We start from the raw sequence: 23,283 nt of genomic DNA, 5'->3' as shown, positions 1-23,283 counted from the left end.
AATAGCACTCTTTATAGTGCCACATTTAAATATATAGCTACTCAAATGTAGGAAAAGTCTCTGGAACCAGGATTGGTTAAATGGAAAGGTAGGATTCAAAGCCTTCTTTCCAGCTGTTCTAAAATAATTATAAAACACCATATATTTTGCATTAAGTGGCGGTCTTTGCACTCAGAATCAGAAGTTGGCTCTCACCTTGCATTTTGGCTGTAGCTATAACATCCCCAGCTGACATGCTAGAAACGTTGACCAGATAGACAGGGCAGTGAGTCTGCCAAGAGGAAAAAGGGGGAAAGCATCAGATTGAGCTGCGAACTAAGTTTCACAGTAGAATGTATACAGAAGGGTGCAAAACATTCTAGCTTCTTGCAAGGAATTGGATAATGAAAGTAGCCTATGGGAACTTAGGGCTCAAGTGACCTGTTATAGAGTCAGACAAGGAATCCACCCAAAAACTTTTCCTTGAAAAGAATAAGCTTGTAGTGGATATAAGGGCTCAGCCATTAGCACTAAAGTGGGTAAATTTGGTTTCCCAGGGAAGAATGGGGAGAGCTGGCTCTTACCCGATTAGCAATGGTGATGACACGATGTGTAGCTTCAGCCTCTAGCTGCAATGAGAAAAGGACATGAGACAGTGCAAAATCTAATGCATGCTGCTTCTCTGCTATTAGTAGCTCATGTGTGCTTAAAAACCCTACCACATCCCCATCACTCAAGCAATGTTCAACTATTTTAAAGTAAGCTTGAACAATTGACAGCTTCATGGTAAGATATTCTAACTACAAGAGGCCAATAATAAGACCCTACTGTGCTACAAATAGCAATTAAGTCAGTGAGCAGAGATAATCATATCCTGACCTGTCGATTGGCAAGGGGGATTTTCCCCCCTGTATCCAATCCAGGGGTGGGTTCCTGCCAGTTCTAACTCTTCTATAGAAGAGGTTCTACAAATCTACAGTGCCATTTAGAGCCAGTTTCAGCTCCCTCCCCCCGCCCATCCGCACATCATCAAGATGAAGAGCGAGAGGAGGAATTCTGGGAGTTGAAGTCCACAAGTCTTAAAGCTGTCAAGTTTGAACACCCCTGGGTTTTTTTCTAAAGGGTTAGGGGTGCAAGGGTCTTGTAACTTGACAGCTTTAAGACTTGCACATTTCAGTGCCAGAGTTCCTGAGCCAACATTTTGGTTGCTAAGCAAGAGCGTTGTTAAGTGAGTTTCATCACATTTTACAAATTGGCCATGCCCACCCAGTCACATGGCCGGCAAGCCACTCCCACCCAGTCACATGGCTGGCAAGCTACTCCCACAAAGCAGGCCACGCCTACAGAAGAGGTTCTAAAATTTTTAAAACCCACCACTGATCCAATCCCACAGGTTCATGGGACGAGAGAAGGAGCAATTTCTGAGGATGCATTAGTGTGTGTACATATACCACATGGCATTTTTACCTCTTCTGGTCGGCTGATCTCAATCCCTTCTGGACCAGTGATGCCCAAATCCAGAGCTTCTCTAGCCCCCTGTACAGAGAATCAGAACAAAAAAGTTCAGGATTGAGACAGCGGTGTCCTTTTTTCTTCTTCTTGATGCTTTTAATTAAACGTTTTGAAACCAACTTCATAATCTGGAATGCCAAAGCATGATCTAAAGGTTGTGTGAAGTGTCTCCCACATCACATTTTCAGTGCGAGTGGTGGCTGAGATGGTGATTCCAATCCATAATTCTTATTATATGTGAAAATTTTAAAAAAAGATGATTCTGGATTAACGAGAGTACGACTGCATGGGTAGTGTAAATTGCTTGTGGAAACACGTCCAGTTGTTCAGAAGACACTAATGATAAGAATGAGAGTATCTGTGGGACAAAGCAAGGCTTTGCAACATTCAGAAAAGGATGGTGGAGAAGATGATGTGCCTATCCAAACAACTTGCATCCTGGAAAAGTGGCAACAACGAATCTGGAGACTCCAGATTCATGAAAACAGCAACGCTCAGACCCATCTAAGGTGGCATTGCTGGACCCACCCTACCATCCTCCAAAGCAGCTTACCTCAGCCACCAGCTCGCCATTCTCAGCATGAACACGTGCAATAGCTCCAATATCTGTGCAAGCACGGAACACCTGATAGAGCTCACTGTCTCGGAGCATGTACATGTCTTTGTATGTCATGAACATCTGGAACGAGTTGACACCCTTCTCTCGAACCAAAGTTTCCATTTCTGATTTTACCTAAGATACCAGGAGGGATGGGTTTAAGAAAGAATACATCAATCACTATTTGTAACTTTAAAGAAGTCCTGCAGACAAAAGTACCCTGTCCATCCACTCATAGACAGAAAGGATAGGAGAATACCACATGTCTGAAACTCAAAATTTAAAGTCTCCAAGAATGCCAAATAAAAAGGTGAAAGATCCATGACCACAGGACAGAACCTGCATTTCAAAATTTGCCTTCTTGCCGCCCCATGTTGTACATTAACCAGTTCATCGCTTGCTCTGAGCAAGAAATTTCATAGCATATTGGTGCATAGTAATTGTGTAAAATCACCCAAACTTTTGTCTGTAGAGATTTTCAGTCATCCAGGTCATGATTGTCCCAAAGGTGCTTTTTCAGGAGACAATTGGACTTTCTTATTTCTTCTTTTGAAGACCTTTTGCTTCTCATCCAAGAAGTGGCTGGAGAAGCTTCTTAGATGAGAAGCGAAACATCTTCAAAAGAAAAAAACAAGAAAGTCCAGTTGCCTCCTGAAAAAGCATCTTTGCATCACGAAAACATTTGTTTCAAGGATAAAATTTTAAGCCTTAGCTCTGCAGTGTTACGTATTTGCATACTAGCTAGACAAGCTCTGTGATAAAGGAAAAGCCATTGTAACTCTCGTTTAGAGACCCTGAGTTGCAATCTGAGTTTTCCAAGAAGGTCATTTCACAGATTCACCTGCTCTGCTTGAACTTGAATTTTTCATAGGATGTTATAAAGTGTAAATCATCAGCACAAAAGGTAGGATATAAAACAAATCGTATACATTGAGTTACATGTAATTATATACATGTATGTATGTATGTATGTATGTATGTATTTGTGCTGATAAATAAATAAAGGGAGACTTGGTCTTTACAAGGTCTTTCAAATATTTGGGCATACCAGGGGTTGTAACACAAATACATACATACATACATACATACATACATACATACATACATACATACATACATATATATATATCAGTGATGGGTTCCGGGTGGTATGGCCCGGTACAGTCGTACCAGTGGTAGCTGGGAACAGCGGCTACCGTACTGGTATGGTATGACTCCGCCGAGCAGCTGGGTGTCTCAGGGCAGTGACGTGCGCATGTGTGCGCAGCACACGTACCTGACGAGGACGCCCGGCCCCATACGCAGCGTACCAGTTGCAACAGGAGCCAGAACCCACCACTGAGCTACCGCCTGCTCCTTCCTCCTCGGTCACCATCAGAAAAAGGTGAAACGATAGCCCAGAAAGTGGTATAAGAGGGCTGAGCCAGGCCTGCCATAAGGAACATAGTGACAGCTTTCCTTAGGATGCTCACAAGGTCTTTAAAACTGATACTGATAATATTTTTAAACCAACTTAATGAAAGGGAAAACCATGGCACAATTCTGCCTGCAGAATTTAAAGCACTACAGTAATGAATGAACCCCACCCCCCAAATGGATAAATTGAGTAACTATGTAAAGTGAGCTATATAATTAGAGTCACTAAAAAGCCATTTTGGAGTTACAAATTGAAGCATGAAGTGAATAAAGTGTTTCAATTTTTTCTGCTTACTACTTCACTATTCCAAACTAATGTTTCTCCATCCATCTCTTTCCAAATGTAAGGTAAAAGCTATTAAAAAGATAAAGGTTCCCCTCGCACGTATGTGCTAGTCGTTCCCGACTCTAGGGGGTGGTGCTCATCTCCGTTTCAAAGCCGAAGTGCTAGCGCTGTCCGACGACGTCTCCATGGTCATGTGGCCGGCATGACTAAATGTCGAAGGTGCACGGAATGCTGTTACCTTCCCACTAAAGTGGTCCCTATTTTTCTACTTGCATTTTTATGTGCTTTGGAACTGCTAAGTTGGCTGAAGCTGAGACAAGTAACAGGAGCTCACTCCATTACATGGCACTAGGCATGGCCAAACTGCCGACCTTTCTGATCAACAAGCCCAGTGTCTTAGCCAGTGAGCCGCTGTGTCCCTTTTCCAAATGTACCATACTACAAATCCATTAGAGTTCATGATTCTGGGAGTTGTAGCCCTGGGCTCAACTTGGAGAAAGCTCTTCCAAAGCATGTTTCTTCTTAAGCTTCTAGGACCAGACACAGAGGATAAAACCTCCAGAGAAGAAAATTCAGAGCAGAGTGAAAGAAAAACAGTTCAAGCAGAGTGTTGTCAGAAACTAAGGGTGGTAGGAGGTTGGAGAAGAAATGACTGAGCTGCAGAACCCAAACAAAAAAACTACCATATCCTCAATCACCCAACCTGGACACGATAGCCAGAGGATGGATGTATATAATCCATGCTTCAGTAAGCATGGTCTATAGTTCCTGAACAAACTCCAGATGTTTGAGGCTAACCACATACTTTGTAAGAGGAACTACACAAGGGCCTGAGTTGAAGTAGACTTCAGCAGATGACAACACGGGGACAAGAGAATGGATGGAAGCCTGTACGCAACACTGGCAGAAAGCTGGACTGTTGTGCCTTGATGATCATTATCCTTGGTGAACAGGGCAGGGCCACAGTTCAAGCTCAATTTTTGGTAGGATTTGACAGGGTACTGCCAGATACTTTAGAGGGTCACTTCTTGTCAATTTAGAAGAGTTTTCAATGTATTCATAGTATTAAGTGTTATTTAGATTCCTAAAATCCTCACTCAGCGTGCCCAATTATGGGTGTCCCAGCATGGAGAACCACACTCAAGGCTAATTCTAGAACACATATGGTGACACTACAATGCAAACCTTACATATTCAGATGTTGTACATACATAGGAATCCAGTACTGGGTCTTATTGGTTCTTAAATATACAGATCTGAACTGATGGGTTACGAACTATCTTCTGGTCTGCAGTCAGACCAAATGTGGATTGCATCAGCAGCACAACCACTGCACAAATACATGGAAGAAATTGTGTGCTTTTAAAGCAATGTTAATTCCAGGTGACTACCTAGATTAGTTGCTGTAGTTTTCTTGGCCAGATTTTCCATTGCCTTTTTTCTGGGGCTGAGAGAGAGAAAGTGAGCCAAGGTTGCCCAATTGGCTTTGTGTCTAAGGTGGAATTAGAATCACTGCCTAAAAATTATGCTTGCTAAAGAGGTTCTTGAACCTAAAAAGATTGAAGACTAGTAGTATAGAGGATACTAAACTAGACAATTTTTAAAAATGGCTTCATATTGCCTACCAGGTTCATCCCTCTTACCTTAGGTGCCCACCAGGTGATGCCCATATGCAGGGCATAATCACAGCACACTTTGGGGTCAGCCAGGCTGCGACATTTCTCATAAGCATCCAGCAGAGAAATTTCTTTATCTGGAAGTACATGTCCAATAACCATGGTGGTTCCCCCAACCAGTGCTGCCTACATATGGAGGAAGAAAACAACTCTTTAGATACTTATATTTATATATAATATTATTTCTATTCCTTTCTTGCATCATTTTTGCAGCTTTCAGGAGCTAAATATCAATAATAGCACCTATCTCATATTAGCAAAAGCAATATATTACAGGCGTTAGCAACAATAGAATATTAACATATTTAAAAACCTTCCAACACAAGAATCACAATATTGTAAACAAATAAACAAATAAAAAAGGCAGTTCACTTTATATTGAAAGTATAGCCAGCTGATACCAGATAAAGACTATATTCAGTAGAGAATAATCACAACCCATCTTGCCTCCAATAACAATGCAAAAAAAGTTTTTAGATAACTTAAAAATTTTCAGATACAGAAAGAAAAACTAATAATAGATGTAGAAGAATGAAAAAAGAAGCAAAGCTAAAAGTGCAGAAAAAAGAAAACGAAATATAAAGAAATGACTTTGATAACAAACTATAAATTTGCAGTTATTAAACTCTTCTTCTATGTTTACTACATAACTGTCATTTTTTTCTAACTTTTTTTCTAATAATCAAAGCCATGTCATAGATTCGTTTTTTTCTGCTTCGTGCAAAAAGTTCAAAAGTACAAGGAAAAAAATCTTTCGCTATTAAGATATTATTAGCTAAATCTTTAACTATTTTTCAGTTTTCTGGCAGTCAGCTGACTTAGAAAGCCAATGGGAACTTTGCATGAGATTTTAGAGGTAGAATGGTAGACTCATTTGTTCTGCTTTTCTGTTGATTTATCTGCGTTTCTTAAGAACAAACTATACACATTCAAAGAAGTCTTCAACAGATTTCTGGAAGTGTCAGGAAGTGCTATACAGAAAAGCAAAACATGTTTATTTTTATTTCTTGTTGCTGGAGGTAAGCAGAGTTTGTATGTTTAGTACTATCAGGAATGTTAAGACTTGTGTAATGCCTTATATTTGGGGTTTGTGGAGGTAGACTACATGGCCTCCAAAATCATTTTTATTAAATGTATTAGAACATCTCTGGTCCAGGCATGTCTCTAATGTGACATCATTGTTTATTTGGAATATTTTTTTACTAATTCCAAGAAGCCTTTAATTCTTCATCCTTCAACTTTAGAAGTGATGAGATAGGCACTTAGTGATGGAATGATGAGATAAGCACTCAACATATGCACAGAAATACTCCTTTTAAAAGGTCAGGAGTAGGCAGTTCTACTTAACAACCCAGAAATACCATATTTTTCAGAGTATAAGACGCACCTAGGAGCTGCGCCTAGGAGCAGAGCCTTCTCTGTGGCGGGCCCAGCCCTGTGGAATGACCTCCCCCCGGATATTAGGACCACTACTGACCTCCGCTCCTTCCGTGTCAAGCTCAAGACCCACCTTTTCCAAATAGCTGGCCTGGCTCAACCATAACTTCGTATCGCTCCTGATGGGTTTTTTTAATTTAGTAATTTTATTTAAGGGGATTTTAAATTGTGTTTTTAACTGTCTTTCACTTATAAGTCAACTCTCCTCCATGCACATATGTATATGTCTCTGTTTTTTTTGTATATATGTTTGTCTTATGTGTATTTTTATCCGTTTTGATTGTACGCCGCCCCGAGTCCTTCGGGAGAGGGTTGCGGCTAATCAAATAAAATTATTATTATTATTATTATTATTATTATTATTATTATTATTATTATTATTATTATTATTATTATTACCTTTTTCCCTCAAAAAAGAGGCTGAAAATCTGGGTGCGTCTTATACGCTGAATACAGCATTTTTTTGCCTCCCGAAACCCCGCCCCCTTCACCAAAATGGCCATGCATAGCCTTTAGGAGGCTTCCAAAGAGCTCCTGGGGGCTGGGGAGGGCTCAATTTCCCCCCCCCAACCCCCAGGAGTACTCTATAAACCTCCATAATGCTATCCATACCCTTTTTTTGATGAAAAATGGGCTCGTTTTTTGCTAGTTTTGGGGGACCACACCCCCCAGGAGCACTCTACAAGCCTCCTAAGGATATTTATACCCCTTTTTTGAAAAAAAAAATGGGCCCGTTTTTGCGAAAAATGGGCCATTTTCAGGAGGTTTGCAGAGTGCAAAAACATTTTTTTAAAAATATGCCTCTTAAAAACCTTGGTGCGTCTTATACTCCGGTGCGTCTTATACTACGAAAAATACAGTAGATAATGGGAAATTCCTGGTTAAACCAAGCCTAATCAATTCAAAGAGTAATGCCTTCTAGCCTCATCATCCTTTATGTCCGCAAAGGATGTTCTAGTACAGGGCTGTCAAACGCCCAGCCCGCGGGCTGGATGCATCATGTGCTGGCCATGCCCACATCTTGTTTAGTGAAGGGGAAAAAAAGTCCTCATAAGTCATGTGACACCGCCATGACACCCGTGATCTAGTAGGTCATGAGATATAGAGTGGAAGGGGTGATCCTGCAAGTACTCAAGTGCCAAGCTATTAAGAGTTTTATAGGTTAAAACCAGTAGTTTACATTTACCTAAAATAAATTGGTAACCAGCACAATACCTACGGCATGGGTGTCCAAACTTGGGAACTTTAAGACTTGTGGACTTCAACTCCCAGAATTGAGTGCACAAAGAGGGCAAGCATTGAAATATCAAGATAGAGATATAACCATTCTGAAACAGATCCCCAAGAAAGTGAGAGAGAAAAGAAAAAATTATTCGCAATTAGCGAAGAAGCTATACCAGAAGGGGGTGTGGTTCAGATGGCTGATGCCTGAAGGTATGTTAATATATACAGAATAAATACCAGACTAGGAGTTATTATGTAGCCTTTAGGTAAGAATGTTTAGACTGATAGATGATTCGAGTAAATAATACATGGGTTGCTTGGAAATGTTAGAGTGTATAGTGGAAGCCGGGGGGGGGGGGGGCTTGAGTGGGAGGTGGGGGTGGGTTAGGGTGGAGGGTGGGTTAATATATATGCATAATTAAAGTAGAAGATGGGATTAATGAAATATTGTTATTTTAAGAGAAATTTATATTATGATTTATATATGTTCAACTAACTTAGAAGATGGGATCAATGGGCTATTGTTACTTTAAGAGAAACTTATATTATGTTTGTTGGGAGGTGAGGGGGTATAATATGTGAATGAGTAATCTATTTTAAGAGGGGGGAGGGGGTAAAGTGTATAGTATAATATTTGAATGAGAAAATTCTTGGGGGGGTTGGGGGGGCATAGCATTTGTATGAGATTTATATTGTATGGCGGGGGGGTGAAAAGGGGGAAAATTTGTTTGTATAAAACTCTTTTAATAAAAAAAATATATTCTGGGAGGACACAAGAGTCAGAATTAATACAATCATAGAGGCTCAGGCCTCTATGGAAAAAAATAAAGTACTCCTAGATAAACCTGATGATCTTACACCTGACATACAAGACACGGGAGGGGCCGGAGCCCTGCTGCCGGGGGGAGAAGGGGCAATACCAAGAAAACTCAGATCACAAAAATGAATAAGGAAATCGGCTTGATATAAATTGTTTGAAATTGCTATCTGAATTTATATGCTGACAAATTACTATTATGTAATATTGAATTATTTGTGTAAATGAATACTATGAGTACGGGGGGTGGGGACACCTTTCACACATTGTAACTGCCAAAATTTGTAATCCATTCCAATACCCCTTTCCTTTTTATTTTTAAAAAAACCAATAAAATTTTGCTTTAAAAAAAAAGCAATTAGGCTGCTGCATTTTGTAATTTCTATGTAGTATTTAAAAACTTTAAGGACAGCCTCATGTGAAGCATCTTATTATAATCTATATGGGTGGTAAGAATGACACAAGTTAACTGTGCCAGGTCCTCCTGCACCAGGTGAGACTGCAATTAGCACACCAGCTGGAGCTGGTGGTTCTTGTTTCAGTGTTTAAGCAAGAAACAATCCTCAAATTGCGAATCTGCTTCTCTACAGGTAGTACCTGCCTGTGAGATGGCTTTGGTTGCTCTTCCGGGCTATTTTTATTGGGAATGGATGGGGGTGATGTGCCTCTTCTGTTGCTTTTAGATTTCTTGGTGGGTTTTGATAGCATTGATATGAAACCATGTGGGAGGCCATGCAACAGTTTGAGATGTGGTATTATTTCACTGTAGGCTGTTCTACTGGGGATGCCTAGAATGTATAAAAAGGCCTAAGCGGGGGAGAACAGGTCAAAATTGAACCAAAGCAAAATGGAGTTGCTGTTTGTATATCAGGTTTCTCCGATACTAATGTTGTCGGAGAACCTGATATACAAATAGCAAATCCATTTTGATTTGTTTTGATTTCAACATGTTCCCTCCCATCCCATCCCAATAAAGATGATCTGGAAGAACAACCAAAGCCATCTGTACCTGAGCTGAAGTCTGATTGAAAAGGGTCAAGATTTCTAGGGTGCTGAGGTTTGATCTGCCACATTTGTATGAACAATCTTCCTTACAAAAGGAAGGTTTAAGCCTGGCCAGTCGTCTTCTAGGAACGTAGGATGCAGAGATGGCCTCTTCCAAATGGGCCATTCCACAGCTTCTTTCAGGGCTGCTGACAGCTCCCCCCTCAAGCAAAGGGATAATTGACAATCTCATGAATACAGGCAGCGACTTATCCAATTCCTCCTTGCAATAGCCAGGATATTAGCTGAACAAGAGTTCCATGTTCAATAAATCAAATATTGGCAAGGAATCAAAAGGAGAAAGCTACTGCCCATATGCTTTCCTTTGGAACTTCCTGATAGGAGAGCTTGGCCCGAGCCAACAGAGCTGTTTGGTAAAAATAAAACCGCCCAGCTTCACCATGCCAAGAATCTGGAATCTGTTAATTTAAACCACTGCAGGGTCATAATAATCATTGGTACCACTGCAGTGGGGCAATCAGCCGTTTTGAATGCCTTTGTTTTTGTCTTCAGTAAATAAACCTTATCTGAGACTTTCACAAGTCTAGATAAAGAGCTGAGCTGAAGCAGGAAACATCTATAATTTATTGCTCGCTCCAGAGAATACAGCCTGACAGGTATGAACATCTGGCTAGTTTCTAGTAGAAACAGGTTGTAAAGTTCAGATCAGAAGTAGGGAGCTCATGGGATTTGAGATGCTAATGAATTATAATACATATCATTGCTAGAAAAAAAAATGGATATTCTGAAAGGGACTACCAGTCCCCTCTCCCTCGACAAGGCAGGCATTTTATTGGCTCCACTATTACAAGTTAAACATGCCAATAACTTATCTCAAATAATCAGAATGTTATAATATATGTTAAGTAGATATACAATAACTTGCTCAAACAAAAGGATCTGCTTTGAATACTGAATAATCCATGTTTTACTGCCTGGATTTTTATGAATCCAACCCTGCCTGAGACCCAGGAGAAGGGCTTCTACTAGGCGGCATTCTGGACTAAACCGCCATCAATCTGACCCGACATTGCAGGCAATTGCGCATAGTGTCTCATGAGGACCGTCTTGAGCAGAATGATTTCTGTCATAACAACCACTTCTGGTTTCTTGCCAGGCTAACCTCATCATTTGCATTATTGCTTTGCTCAGTAAAAAAAAAAAAAAACATGTTACATGTACTTCATTCTGCTTTTAGGTTTTGGTTCTGCTTTAACTGAAACCTATTCCTCAGGCCCTGCAACCCCAGAAACACTGGAGTGAAATGGTGACAAGCCCCAAACCCAATAATATTGTGTGATGAAGTTTCAGGACAGGCATCAGCATATATAGTATGGATATGTGCACAAAAGCTGTTGCAAACAGGCTTAATGTCAGCATTCCAAATATCATGCAGAATTAAATCAGAGTCCAAGGCAGAGCTATCCTTAAAGTTCCAATTTAATAAGACAGACATGTTGGCACATCCGTGGAAATCTCAAATCTAAAAGCTTCCTGGGATTCCACCCAGTTGAAAGTTCATGATCTTATCCCCACACCCATAAATCCATCACATGGTCCAATCTTCTTCTTCCATGCTGGCATCTCCACCCCACTAGTTCCGGTCAGATGCAGAGGTGCGGAGACAAAAGATGACCTTGGGCTTCTAGAAAAGAATGACAACAACACATTCCACAATTCTACTCCTTTCTATTCCTCCCTCCCAACTACTACACTAATGAAACAGCATAATGAAATAAAAGAGAGTGTGGCAGGCCAAAGATTCTAAAAGGTATATAACTGCAGACCTGACACTTATTATCCCAGACTGAGTACAAGTTCAAGATCAGGTGAAAATTAAGGCATAGACAAAATGACCTCCTTATTAGGGGCTTCTAGGGATGCATGTCCTCAACTTACATCACAAGTGGACTGATATACGAGGACAGGGTGTTGACAGCTACTTGTCTAAAATCTGCAAGAGGGTTTTTTTAAAGGACAATTTCAGTTTTTGTCAGGAGATGGTCATTACTTCTGATTTCTATTGGCAAGCAATGTATCAGATAGGACCATTTATTACTGCTTAACTTCCAGAATCTAACTACTAGCAACCCTTACTGTATATTCTTCTGGAAGACTTCCATTGCTCTCCATTTCCATTCAGGAAAAAAAATGGGACTGATAGGTTCCTTAGTTTTCTAACCACATGGAGAAACTATTAGAAATTGAAGCAAAACCCAACATAAATAGTGGGACAGAGTTGCCAACAAATTAATTTTAGATAAGAATTATTTTGAATACAAGGCTGAAGCCTATTGAATATGATGTGTGAAATGAACTTCCCTCACTTATTAGGCTAGGGGTGAGGTGAAGGAGAAGTTTCAGCAAATACTGGGGAAGGAGAAAATGGAGAAGCCGACAAAAGCTTAACAGTGTTTGGACCAGATTATGGGCTGTAGCGTAGCAGCCCCAGCTTATGAGCTGGAGTTGTAGCTTATCTATCTGTCGTCATGGTCAACTATATAATAAATATATATTTTCCGAGTTTGTAAATGGAGTTAGAATATGGAAAGTAGCAACTGATATAATGATGCATTTATTTGGTATTGTTGTGCAAGTAATTCTCAAATAGTAAACTGGCATTTATGTGAAGTTGACCGAGAAAAGATGCTAGGAGTTTCTTTTATTTGCAGTAAATGCCATTTTTACTCCTAAAAATAGAAAAGAGGGGGGTCTTTTTAAATTGATAATCAGAAGAATAATTTGGTGTAATCACAACAATCTTGTTCAAATCCAATCATTTACTGCCTCTCAACTACCATCTCCCATCTGAGGATCACTCTCCAAAGCTAATTACCTCTTCACATGCTCACAGCTACTTTCCAGTAACAGAATCAATGATTCTCAACATTGAATGTTACGAAACAATCAGACACTAATTTACACATCTGATGAAAAGTAGCCAGATAGGGAATAGTTGAGTGTATATGTAATATGAGGCAGAAAGTGAACTTATATTTTCATATTTTTATTAAGACTTAAATATGTCCCACATAACGGTCTTTGTCATTTAAGAAAGTAAGTTGTTGGTGAAAGACAGTAGTGGGATTCAAATAATTTAAAAACTGGTTCTCTGTCCTAATGATTTCTTCCAACAACCAGTTCACCAAACTGCTCAGAAAGTTAACAACTGCTTCTCCCGAAGTGGTGCGAACTGGCTGAATCCCACCACTGGTGAAAGACCTGAAATAAATCTTTCTTGTGGAAGATGCAATTCAGGGAGACTCATCTATAAAGTTAGCAAGAGCAAGAGCACTTAAACTTAAATACTGCTTCATATGGCTTTACGGCCCTCTCTAAGCAGTTTACAGAGTCAGCATATTGCCTCCCCCAAATCTGGGTCCTCATTTTACCGACCTACTGAGGTCAACCTTGAGCCATTTAGAAGTGAGCAGTGAGTTATCCTGCAGCCCTGCATTATAACCACTGTGCCAGCAAAACTTAGTTCAGTCCATAGCAAAAGGCCTGGGAATACTATTGAGCAGCTTTTTACAGCCTGTGCGTTCACCCTCCAAGTCTGTGGATTTCAATTCCTAGAATTCTCAGCAATGGCCATTCTGACTGGATAATTCTGATAATGGAAGTCACCCATGCACAATCTCTCATCCTCTAAAATATATATAGACAAATTGATTTCAAGTTTAATCTACAGTTAATCAGAATCCAGGTTCTATACTAAGGCTGTAAAAAGCTAAGGTAAGGAAAAAGGACATAATACCCCATTTTCATCCCACTCAAGAGAAGTTAGCAGCAGCAAGTAGATGAGCTTCAAGCTATTTTTTAAAGGGGGGGCATTTCTGCCAAAAGTTGCTTGCTTGTGAGATGCGTAGCTATATAAATTGGTTTAACAATAACAAAACTATCAGATACTCTATTTTATAAGGTAGGAACACTAGCATTTGAAATTGGGCTTTGGCCAGGCTGTGCTCCAATGTGATAAAAGCTAAAGCTACTTCTATGTCACTATACAACCAGTGAAATCATGTGAAAGACGAGCCTTTTTTTTAACTTCTCCAAGTTCCGCAGTAAATTACCTAATCTTCCTTATATGCTGGTTTCCAAATAAAATAAGACAAGTTGATGCCACCTCAATGAACACCCCCATCCAGTATTATGCCTATACCTTCCTATTTTATTCTTTCTTTCCAGAATGACTAAAAGTCTTATAAACTAGTAGTATAAACTTATTAACTTATTTCAGACTATTCCTTCATCTCTGACTATTAATTTTAGTGAAGATTTCCTTCTATCTCAGGAAGAGGAAGTAGGATGACTCTTTTCCATTCATGAGGTGTTGCTGATACCAGTAGCAAAGTATCACGAGATGAGTATAAAAGCGGCAACTCTAATAAGTGCACAGATTTCAAACCATTTAGTTTGCCTTCCTTTACTGAGGAAGTGGGGGCCCAACTGCTTCTTCCCCTTCTCAGATTGGCATTCTACTGGAAGAATACATTATATTACTCCCACGCAATGGCAAATGCCCACAGCTGTTTCTCATTGAGCAAAGCGTATGTATATGCCTTTTACAAGAGTCTAACCATGGTTGAGATGCAGATAATTATATTATTTAATTAGGGGTATCTAATCAGGTTTACATGTGAGGTACCAATGCACTATGCTCTATGGGTAATGCATTGTTAGTAGAAGATGATCTAAGAAAGAATAGTGCTTGTGCCTTATGGAAGTAGAATCAAATATTTAATGTAAGCTGCTGTGTTACGACTGTTCTAAACATCATCATTCCTTAACTTGGCTTTTGTGTACCACACATAGTACCTCTACTTGTTGTCACCACAGAAGCAGGTTGGTCTCCTGTAAGACTTACATGCAAGAGATGGATGAATATGAATAATTCCCTCTTGAGAAGAAAGGGAGCAGAGGCTTCACAATAGATAATAAAATCTCACTCAACCAAGGTCCTAATTGACTGTATGAATCTACAGCTAACTAAAACTTCCTTTCATGGACCATTTGATATCTGAAGGATTAACTTTATTTTGGAGCACAAACATTCATGTGAAAGAAATTCCATCAATCATTTGACATGGAAAATAATAATCACAAATAATGTGAAAGATTGTGCATACCACAAGAACCTGTTCTGTTAGTAATTTGTTTCTCAAACACGTAAGTCAATAATTATTGAAGGATAGACATTTAAGATTTAATTACAGTCCATAATTGAATCCATAGCCCATAACTGAGACTCAAATACAGAAATAGAAATGTTTAGTATAAAGGCGTTGCAGCTAAGATTCTCTGGCCTATTGGTGTACCCCAGCTTATTCCAGCATGGTACCAAGGATACAGAATGTTTCACCACCTAACAAACTTAGACTCCTTCCTTCTAGTCTTCTTTTGTAAGGACATCATTTCTGTCCCAGCCAGCTGTTCATCCATTCTTTTGGGCTGGCTGTTTACTGCATTGCTTACTTATTACCTTATCTGTACTCCAATTCTTGTTTCTAGGAATACTGGAGTGGATTCAGTTGATAATGAATGACTTTTGATAACCTGGTAAAGACTATCTAATAATAGCTAATTAGAGATTTGAATTTTATAAGCAACACACGTAGCAATTCTGAATCAATTCATTTCTGAGTTAATATAATGAATGATAAACTAACTAAACTAGGTTCCCAGTTTAGGGAATAAATATGTTCTATAGCCTAATAAAGATTAACAGTGCACAAGCTTATCCCCAGCTACCATAGTTTCAGGATCAACCAGAAATTTAGAATTAAGGCAGTATTGTGAATGTTAACTAGCAAACAGAATCAGACATTCAGTTTGCCTTTTGACACAGAATCATTATCTTCATAAGCGAAAAGTACTCTCTCTCTCTCTCTCTCTCTCTCTCTCTCTCTCTCTCTCTCTCTCTCTCTCTCTCTCTCTCTCTCTCTCTCTCTCTCTCTCAGTAGGCAGAGAAATAATCTCAACTCTTCCCTTGGCTGGGAGTATGTATGCAGGTCATAAAAAGTTTTTTCGGGGGAAAAATCAAAGCTCTGTACTAACATAGTTTAAAAGTTATGAATATAAACATGAGGTTACATCATTTGAACTATGCAGAATAAACGTAAATATCTGGCTTTGCCTATATTGTATAATCTATTCTGACACTTTTGAGTGCTTGAAAAACAAAGGGAGTTATCTAAAGCCTATTCAAGATGAAGGTGCATGCTGAAGTGAAAAAATAATTAAACTAAGAGCCGTCTTCTCCAGACTCTGATCTAAGTAGACTTTTCAGGGAAAAGACATTCATTGGTAAATCACAGAAGGGACAAATTTTAAGAGTTTTCTACTTTTATAGACCTAAGTGAATGTCCAGCTAGAGAATGTGCTAGGATTCTTTGAATCCCCACCTAAGGGTGGCTAAGTGTTTCTGTTTTTCTGGACTACTACAGGAAGTTGTATACTTAATGTTACTTTTTGTTCTTCCTGTCTTTGCCTATTAATTTTATTTGGAATATTTTTGTAATCTGTATTATTAAAGGTAGCATCTCTCCTGTTTCCCAAAGGAAATTGCACCATTTGCAGCAGACCACTGCCATCTTGTGGTCCACATTGCACATACTTTTATAAACCCAAATTTACTTTATTTAAGAAATTTTACATTTGTTCTTTTAAAATCAGATTTGCTTTTTTAATAAAATTGTTCTACTTTCTAAGGAACACCTAGTCATGTAACTATACATGAAGTGATCAGGAAGTTACACTGTAGAAATTATTTCAATTTGTATATTTTTAATAATCACCAAAGCAGCACAGATTTTGGTAGCCTTGGCTCTCTCATGCATCAGGATCAGGGAAGTATACCTGATAAGGCGCCCACCAGAAGATAAGTGATGGCAGCAGGATTATCAAGGCACTACCCCAAAAGGAGGCTAACATCAAACTGTAAAAATCTGGAAGATTTGTGGCAGAGATTGCATACTTTCTATTCACATATGCAAACCTAGAGAAAAGGTGCACATAAAAAGAAGCTGATAATTTTGGTGAATCATGACTGTTCAAGAATTAAGAATTCAATCAATCAATCAATCAATTTAAATTTATTAGCCGCTCCCTTTCCGAATAGGACTCGGGGCGGCGTACAATGGAGTAAAAAACATATAACATTTACATAAACCCATGACATACATAAATACAAAGACACACATGTACGGAGGAGGTTAACAGATACAATACATAGACAATTAAAACCATTAAAATACCCTAATTATAAAACCCCATGTACAATCCAAATTCAAAATGTTAAAAACAGACAGTCAGGAGGGGTACGAAAAAATTACGGTTGAGCTAGGCCAGATAGTTGAAAGAATTGCATATGTATTCACTCCTAAATTATCCTCATTCTCACTATGTAAGTAGCACGAAGGGAGGTGAGAGGGGACTCCTCTGGAAAAGAAACCACATAATAAGACATTCTATTAAACCTCATTTGCATTACAATATTTCAATAAAGGTGGATATATTTTGAGTTTCAGAAAAAAATGACTGCCATAATAAGCACACATTGTTGCTAGGTATCCACAGAAAAGCATACTAATGGGATCCAAAGACATGTAATCGGCCCAAAACTGTGAACATATGTCACAGTTGAAAATAGAAATCCATATTTCTGAAACAAATCCATACTTCTGAACACATAATTTTCTGCTCCAATAGAAACAAATTTAACAAAAAAAGCAAAGCAATGAAGCCAAAATATTTTAAAAAATGAATTATAAAAAGTGAATGTAGCAAATGATGCTGGAACATAACCAAGTTTTCATGAGTTCCCTCTTACAGGGTGAACTTTCAAGTCATACACCATCATAACTGGAAAATTATGCTCCTTTTTCCTACTACTCTTTGGTTCTTTCTTGACTCTTCCCTGGATTATTCCCAGTCTTTTTTTTAGTTCCTCATTTTTCATTCCCATGTATTCTTCTTGCTATATAAAGAAACAGGAGTTATTCACTGAGGAAGAGTGAACAGCCCACCATTACCTCTGAAAAACTTTAAACATTCATACAGTAATAGGTACCGTATTTTTTGGAGTATAAGATGCACCTTTTTACCCCCCAAAAGAGGGTAAAAATCTGGGTGCGTCTTATACTCTGAATGTAGCTCCGCCAACCTGGTCCGCGCATCGGATTTTTGGGTGGTTCCAGGCAGCGGGGATCCTCACTTCTACATAGAGCCTGATTTCCGAAGCGGCCCAGGGAATTGCATTGAAAGCCTTTTGAAGGCCCCCTCACGAGCCGCCAAATTCTTGCCGCCCCTCTGACAGCCGCTGAGCCTCCTCCCACCACAGACGCGCCTTCTCTTTTCCCCTGGCCAGATCTGCCACCTGAAACGTGAGGATTATGGAGGAAAGAGCTTTCAGGTGGCAGCGTCTTCTGCACGCATCGTTTTTTGAATCGGGGAGGGGATCCGCCACCTAAAAATGCTTTCCTCCACGATCCTCACAGCTATCAGAAGGGCGGCAAGGGCTTGGCGGCTCCTGAGGGGGTTGAGCCTTCTCCACTCGCAACGTCATTGCCCTGAAGGCATCGCTGGCATCCACTTCCCGCAGCTCAGGAGGCTTAGCTCAGGAGTTCAAAGAAGGCTTTGAATCAAGCTTGATTGTACCCCGTTCCAGGTTTTTAACTTCCCGATCTAGCATCCAGAGAAATCTAGCGTCTCTGAGGCACCTCTCATTTGCAGGAGGAGGAGGAGGAGGGTGGCATATACAAAAGCCTGTGAGTAACTGGGAAAGAAAGCCGCACTTGGAACCTGCCAAAAACTGCCGCCCGAAAACCACGGCTTTCTTTCCCAGTTACTCAGAGGCTTTTGTATATGCCACCCTCCTCCTCCTCCTGCAAATGAGAGGTGCCTCAGAGATGCTAGATTTCTCTGGACACTAGATCAGGAAGTTAAACACCTGGAACGGGGTACAATAAGGCTTGGTTCAAAGGCTTTGGCTTTGATCACTGTGCTGCCACCCAAAAAATGCTGTTACAGAGATCTCTGCAGAGCCCACTTCACCTGCCCCTTCTCAGGCAGTTCCAGGGGGCAGAGATCGCAGTAACAGAGTTTTGGGGTGGCAGCGAAGTGATCTCAGGAGCTTGATTATATCCCATTCCAGGTTTTTAACTTCCCAATCTGTTCCTCTTCTCTTCCTCCACCCCCACCTCCAATCTGCCCAGACCTGGCATGTAGCAAAGAGATATGGTAGTTGGGAGCCTGGCACCTGCTTTGCACCAATACTAAGGAAGCGGGGTTGCGAAGAGGGCTATGAACAAGCCCGGAGGCAGCCTTGCCAGATCGTCTTCTTTGGGCTTCCCTTTTGCGGCTCAGGGACCACCAGGAGGAACCATTAATCCAAATGAAAGGGATCCCCACCCCCTCCTCATCCAATGGGCCGTTCCCGCTCGAGCGCAGCAGCGGCAGTTCAGCAGCCCCCACGTGTCTTTCTCTCCCCACTGAAGAGAAGAAGCGAGCAGACTGCCGCTCCTTGGCCCAAGCAGCTCTGCGTGGTCACCGGTCAGAGGGAAGAGGAAAAAAAATAAAGCGCAGGGAGATATGTTTAGACCTGCTCTGCCCTGGGGAGAGGTAGAGAAAAGCAGATTTGAGATCGATAAAAGCCTTACCCTTCAGGATGATCCGAGCCCCCACACATCACGTTTTTGCCTTCACCGGCCCCCAGAAGCACTTTGCAGGCCTCTCAAACTTTGCATGCCTCAGTTTTCAGAGGGTTTGGAAGGCCTGCAGAGTGATCCGGGGGGGCCAGGGAGGCCAACAATTTTTTTAAAAAATTATCTCTTCAAAATTTTGATGGGTCTTATTCTCCGGTGCGTCTATACTCCGAAAAATATGGTAAATAAATGAGATAGATTAGCACAGCATTGTGAATGCAAATAGGCACTGATTATCTTTTTTTTCTTTAAATTTAGAGCTACTGTATTTTTTGGAGTATAAGACGCACCTTTTTCCCCTCAAAAGTGTGTCGTATACACTGAATGCAGCATTTTTTTGCCTCCCGAAACCCTGCCCCTTTACCAAAATGGCCGTGTATAGCCTTTAGGAGGCTTCCAGAGTGCTGCTGGGGGCTGGGGAGGGCAAAAATGAGTGGAAAATGGGCTGTTTTTTGCTCATTTTTGCTCCCCCAACCCCAGGAGCACTCTATAAGCCTCCTAAAGGTTATGCATGCTCTTTTTTTTGACAAAAACCGGGCCCAGTTTCGCGAAACGGGAGGTTTGCAAAGTGCAAAAACTTTTTAAAAAATTGGCCTCTTCAAAATCTGGGTGCGTCTTATACTCCGAAAAATACGGTATCTATGTTAAAAAACGATGCTGAATTGATGTTTTGATATCTACAAACCATCATAGTAGAAAATCATGCAACTTCTGTCTGACCTTTCCCACAAGATGCAAGAATGGATGAGCTAAAGAGGTATTAGCCTGCCGGCTCCACAAGGATGTAAATATATAGAATTGAAGGATTAAAGGTGACTTTCAGATTCTAACAGCCTCTGCTTTGCAAGCAACTTCAAGAACAAGAAAATGTTTCATTTGCCTAAAGAGATGTCTGAAAGATTCTACTTAATACAATACAATACAATACAATGCAATACAATACAATACAATAGTAGAGTTGGAAGGGACCTTGGAGGTCTTCTAGTCCAACCCCCTGCCTAGGCAGGAAACCTATACTGTTTCAGATAAATGGCTATCCAACATCTTCTTAAAGACTTCCAGTGTTGGGGCATTCACAACTTCTGGAGGCAAGCTGTTCCACTGATTAATTGTACTTGCTAACTTCTACTCAAATCAAAACACTAGAAATTGTGATATTTCAACAGTACCTGCAGAAAAAAGAGCTTTGATAAATAAAAATAAAAACAATTTACAATCATTATGAAAATAGAAAGAATGGTTTTTTTAAAGCTGGTAGTAAAGTTGAGATTACTATTCTAGAGGTGAGAAGGGAACTACAATGGGCAGAAGCAGATAGGGTTTTATTACAAACCTGTATTTAAAACGTCTTTTGCTAAGGATTAAAAGGGGCTCACTTAATGCTTTAAAATTTGTTGCTCCAAAGGTTCTTAAGAGGTAACAAACAGTTAAGCAATTTTCAAAAGTAACTAAGAAATAAGGCTTGGTAAATTTTTTGTCTATATAACCTACAATATAACTGTGAGATTGATTGAAATCCCTCAACTCTTAGCTACTTGACTCATGAATCAACCCAAAAAATCTGAATTTCTGCAGTCTACTCACAAGGAGCTGCTCTCTGAAATACGTGTGAGTGATACCATAATCTTTCCTTTTTCCAGAGAGAATTAGCTAGCCAGAATTTGTCAACTGGTGGGTGATCTCCACTGCAAGGCTGCCCCTGCTCCTTCAGGGACTTATAGTTTGCCATGAGTCCTTACAGGAAGATGACAAGGCACATAGCTATTTTGCTCACTGTGTCAACATAATTCTCATCAAAATGTCCATCTTCAAAATGAGCAATCACCAGCCAGTCTATCCAGCAATTGGAGTGATTTTGAAATTAGAGGAAATAAACCAGTGGTGGGTTCCGGATCCGTTCCAATGGAACGGGCCCAGTAGCGTCCACAGCGATGCGCACATCACGCACATGTGTCTTAGTGCCTCTGCAACCCTCCGTGACTCTAGTTGCTCTGCAGAGTGTTGCGCAAGCACTGTATGCACCATGCGTGTACACGGAAGCGTGGAAGCCTTAAAAGACTGATAAGGAGTTCGGGCGGGCGGGCCCTCCGGAGCACCGGAAAGGAATGGTATCCGGTACTCCGGGCTAGCTCCGGTACACCCGTACCGGGGCGTACCGCCTGCAACCCACCACTGAAATAAACTAACACAGAAGCTCAATGAAAAAGCAGAAGGCTTCTCTGGAAGGCAGGTACCTTCTCTGGAAGGCGAGTCCTTCGGGAGAGGGTGCGGCTAAGAAATAAATATTTATTATTATTATTATAGGTACAATAACATTTATTAAGAAACAGTGAACTCCCTCCCTCCCAAACTATATATAATGGCATTATCTGAAATAGAAATTGTGAGGTAAATAATTTTGATTCTATAGAAATAAATTCCCCTCCCTCGTAAGCAGACACTTTATTTTGAAACAGAAATAGGTCAGGACAATCAACTGTCTGAGTCTCAACTATCAGAGAATGATTAGGATGCAAGGAGCTTGATCATTAGGAATATACTGAGTTTCTTTGGAAATATAGGAATGCAGTAACCACTGACTGTCTCATCCACAACCTTACTCTGCTCTAGTACTGAAGATACTACGTACTTTCTGGTAAAACAAAAGAATTGACCATAAATTAACAATAACAGGAGCTAGGAGTGGGTCACAGCCGGATTAGACATCCGTTTACAAGTCTGCCTGAAGAAACCCATTAAGCTATTGTTGAAGCTGTTAAAGTATATTGTCATTAAGAAACAGTATTCATAAATACACCAAGCTAATTAGATTCAGGAGTGTAAGGGAAGAGTCCCATATTTCATATTTACTTAAAACACTACCGTAATATTGTCTGTGGTAGAGCAGATAGAATCTCAAAATTAGGAGCGCTGGCACAATCATAAGCAGCAGCAGCAACTATAAAAATTATGAATATTTGAGTACATTTTAACCTCTGTGAGTTATGAGAGGATTATATTTTTCTGAATATCATCTGAATATTTTCTGAATATTCTTGACATGATGAAGACTAATGAGGAGGAAATGGAAGTGGGGACTTTCACCTCAAGTATTTTCTATTATAATACAGAGCTACCCAATCGTAATATGGAAATGTATGTCCCTAAGGTCAACTTCTTCATCATAGTCTGATATTCAGTATTCAAATCTTCCATTAAGTCACTCCCATTCCATTCTGCAGGTATTATTTTTTTTATTTTTCAATCATCTCAAGAGTATCATTATTATAGTACTGAAATTATTCTCAATAAAGCAAAATGTATGTTATGTGACAGTTAGTCTTCTGCAAAAGATCCGGCCGGAGCAACCATTTTTTTAAAAAAAAATCTTCAATTGCCAACTGACATTGATTATTAGTTTACTGTGAAGATGACTAAATTAAAATTCAGATTTGATATCTCAAAAAAAGAGCTGTTATTATCTCTTCCAGGTTTAAATATTTGTAACGTTCTTTAAAAAGGCAATAATTCTTGCAGATCCTTCTGTATCTTAAGCCTATCTTCTGGAGTGTTGGCTATTCCTGCTCAATGTTAAATGGATGGGAAGGAAA

The 23,283-nt window shown here is 40.0% G+C and overlaps 1 protein-coding gene across 2 annotated transcripts in view; it reads right to left on the bottom strand.

The window, feature by feature from the left end:
• Nucleotides 1–23,283, bottom strand: part of DPYSL5 (dihydropyrimidinase like 5) — a 73,440-nt gene that overhangs the window by 21,771 nt on the left and 28,386 nt on the right. For both annotated transcript variants that reach the window (XM_081945562.1, XM_081945563.1), the window contains exons 3-7: nucleotides 5,435–5,593; nucleotides 2,045–2,224; nucleotides 1,447–1,515; nucleotides 564–608; nucleotides 196–271 (exon numbers count right to left, since the gene is read on the bottom strand). In XM_081945562.1, coding sequence (XP_081801688.1) covers nucleotides 196–271; nucleotides 564–608; nucleotides 1,447–1,515; nucleotides 2,045–2,224; nucleotides 5,435–5,593 — 529 coding nt within the window. The remainder of the gene's footprint in view (nucleotides 1–195; nucleotides 272–563; nucleotides 609–1,446; nucleotides 1,516–2,044; nucleotides 2,225–5,434; nucleotides 5,594–23,283) is intronic.

This window comes from Natrix helvetica, assembly GCF_964273705.1.
Source record: "Natrix helvetica genome assembly, chromosome: 2".
NCBI classification, from domain to species: Eukaryota; Metazoa; Chordata; class Lepidosauria; order Squamata; family Natricidae; genus Natrix; species Natrix helvetica.
This window is presented reverse-complemented; position numbering and strand designations above follow the sequence as displayed.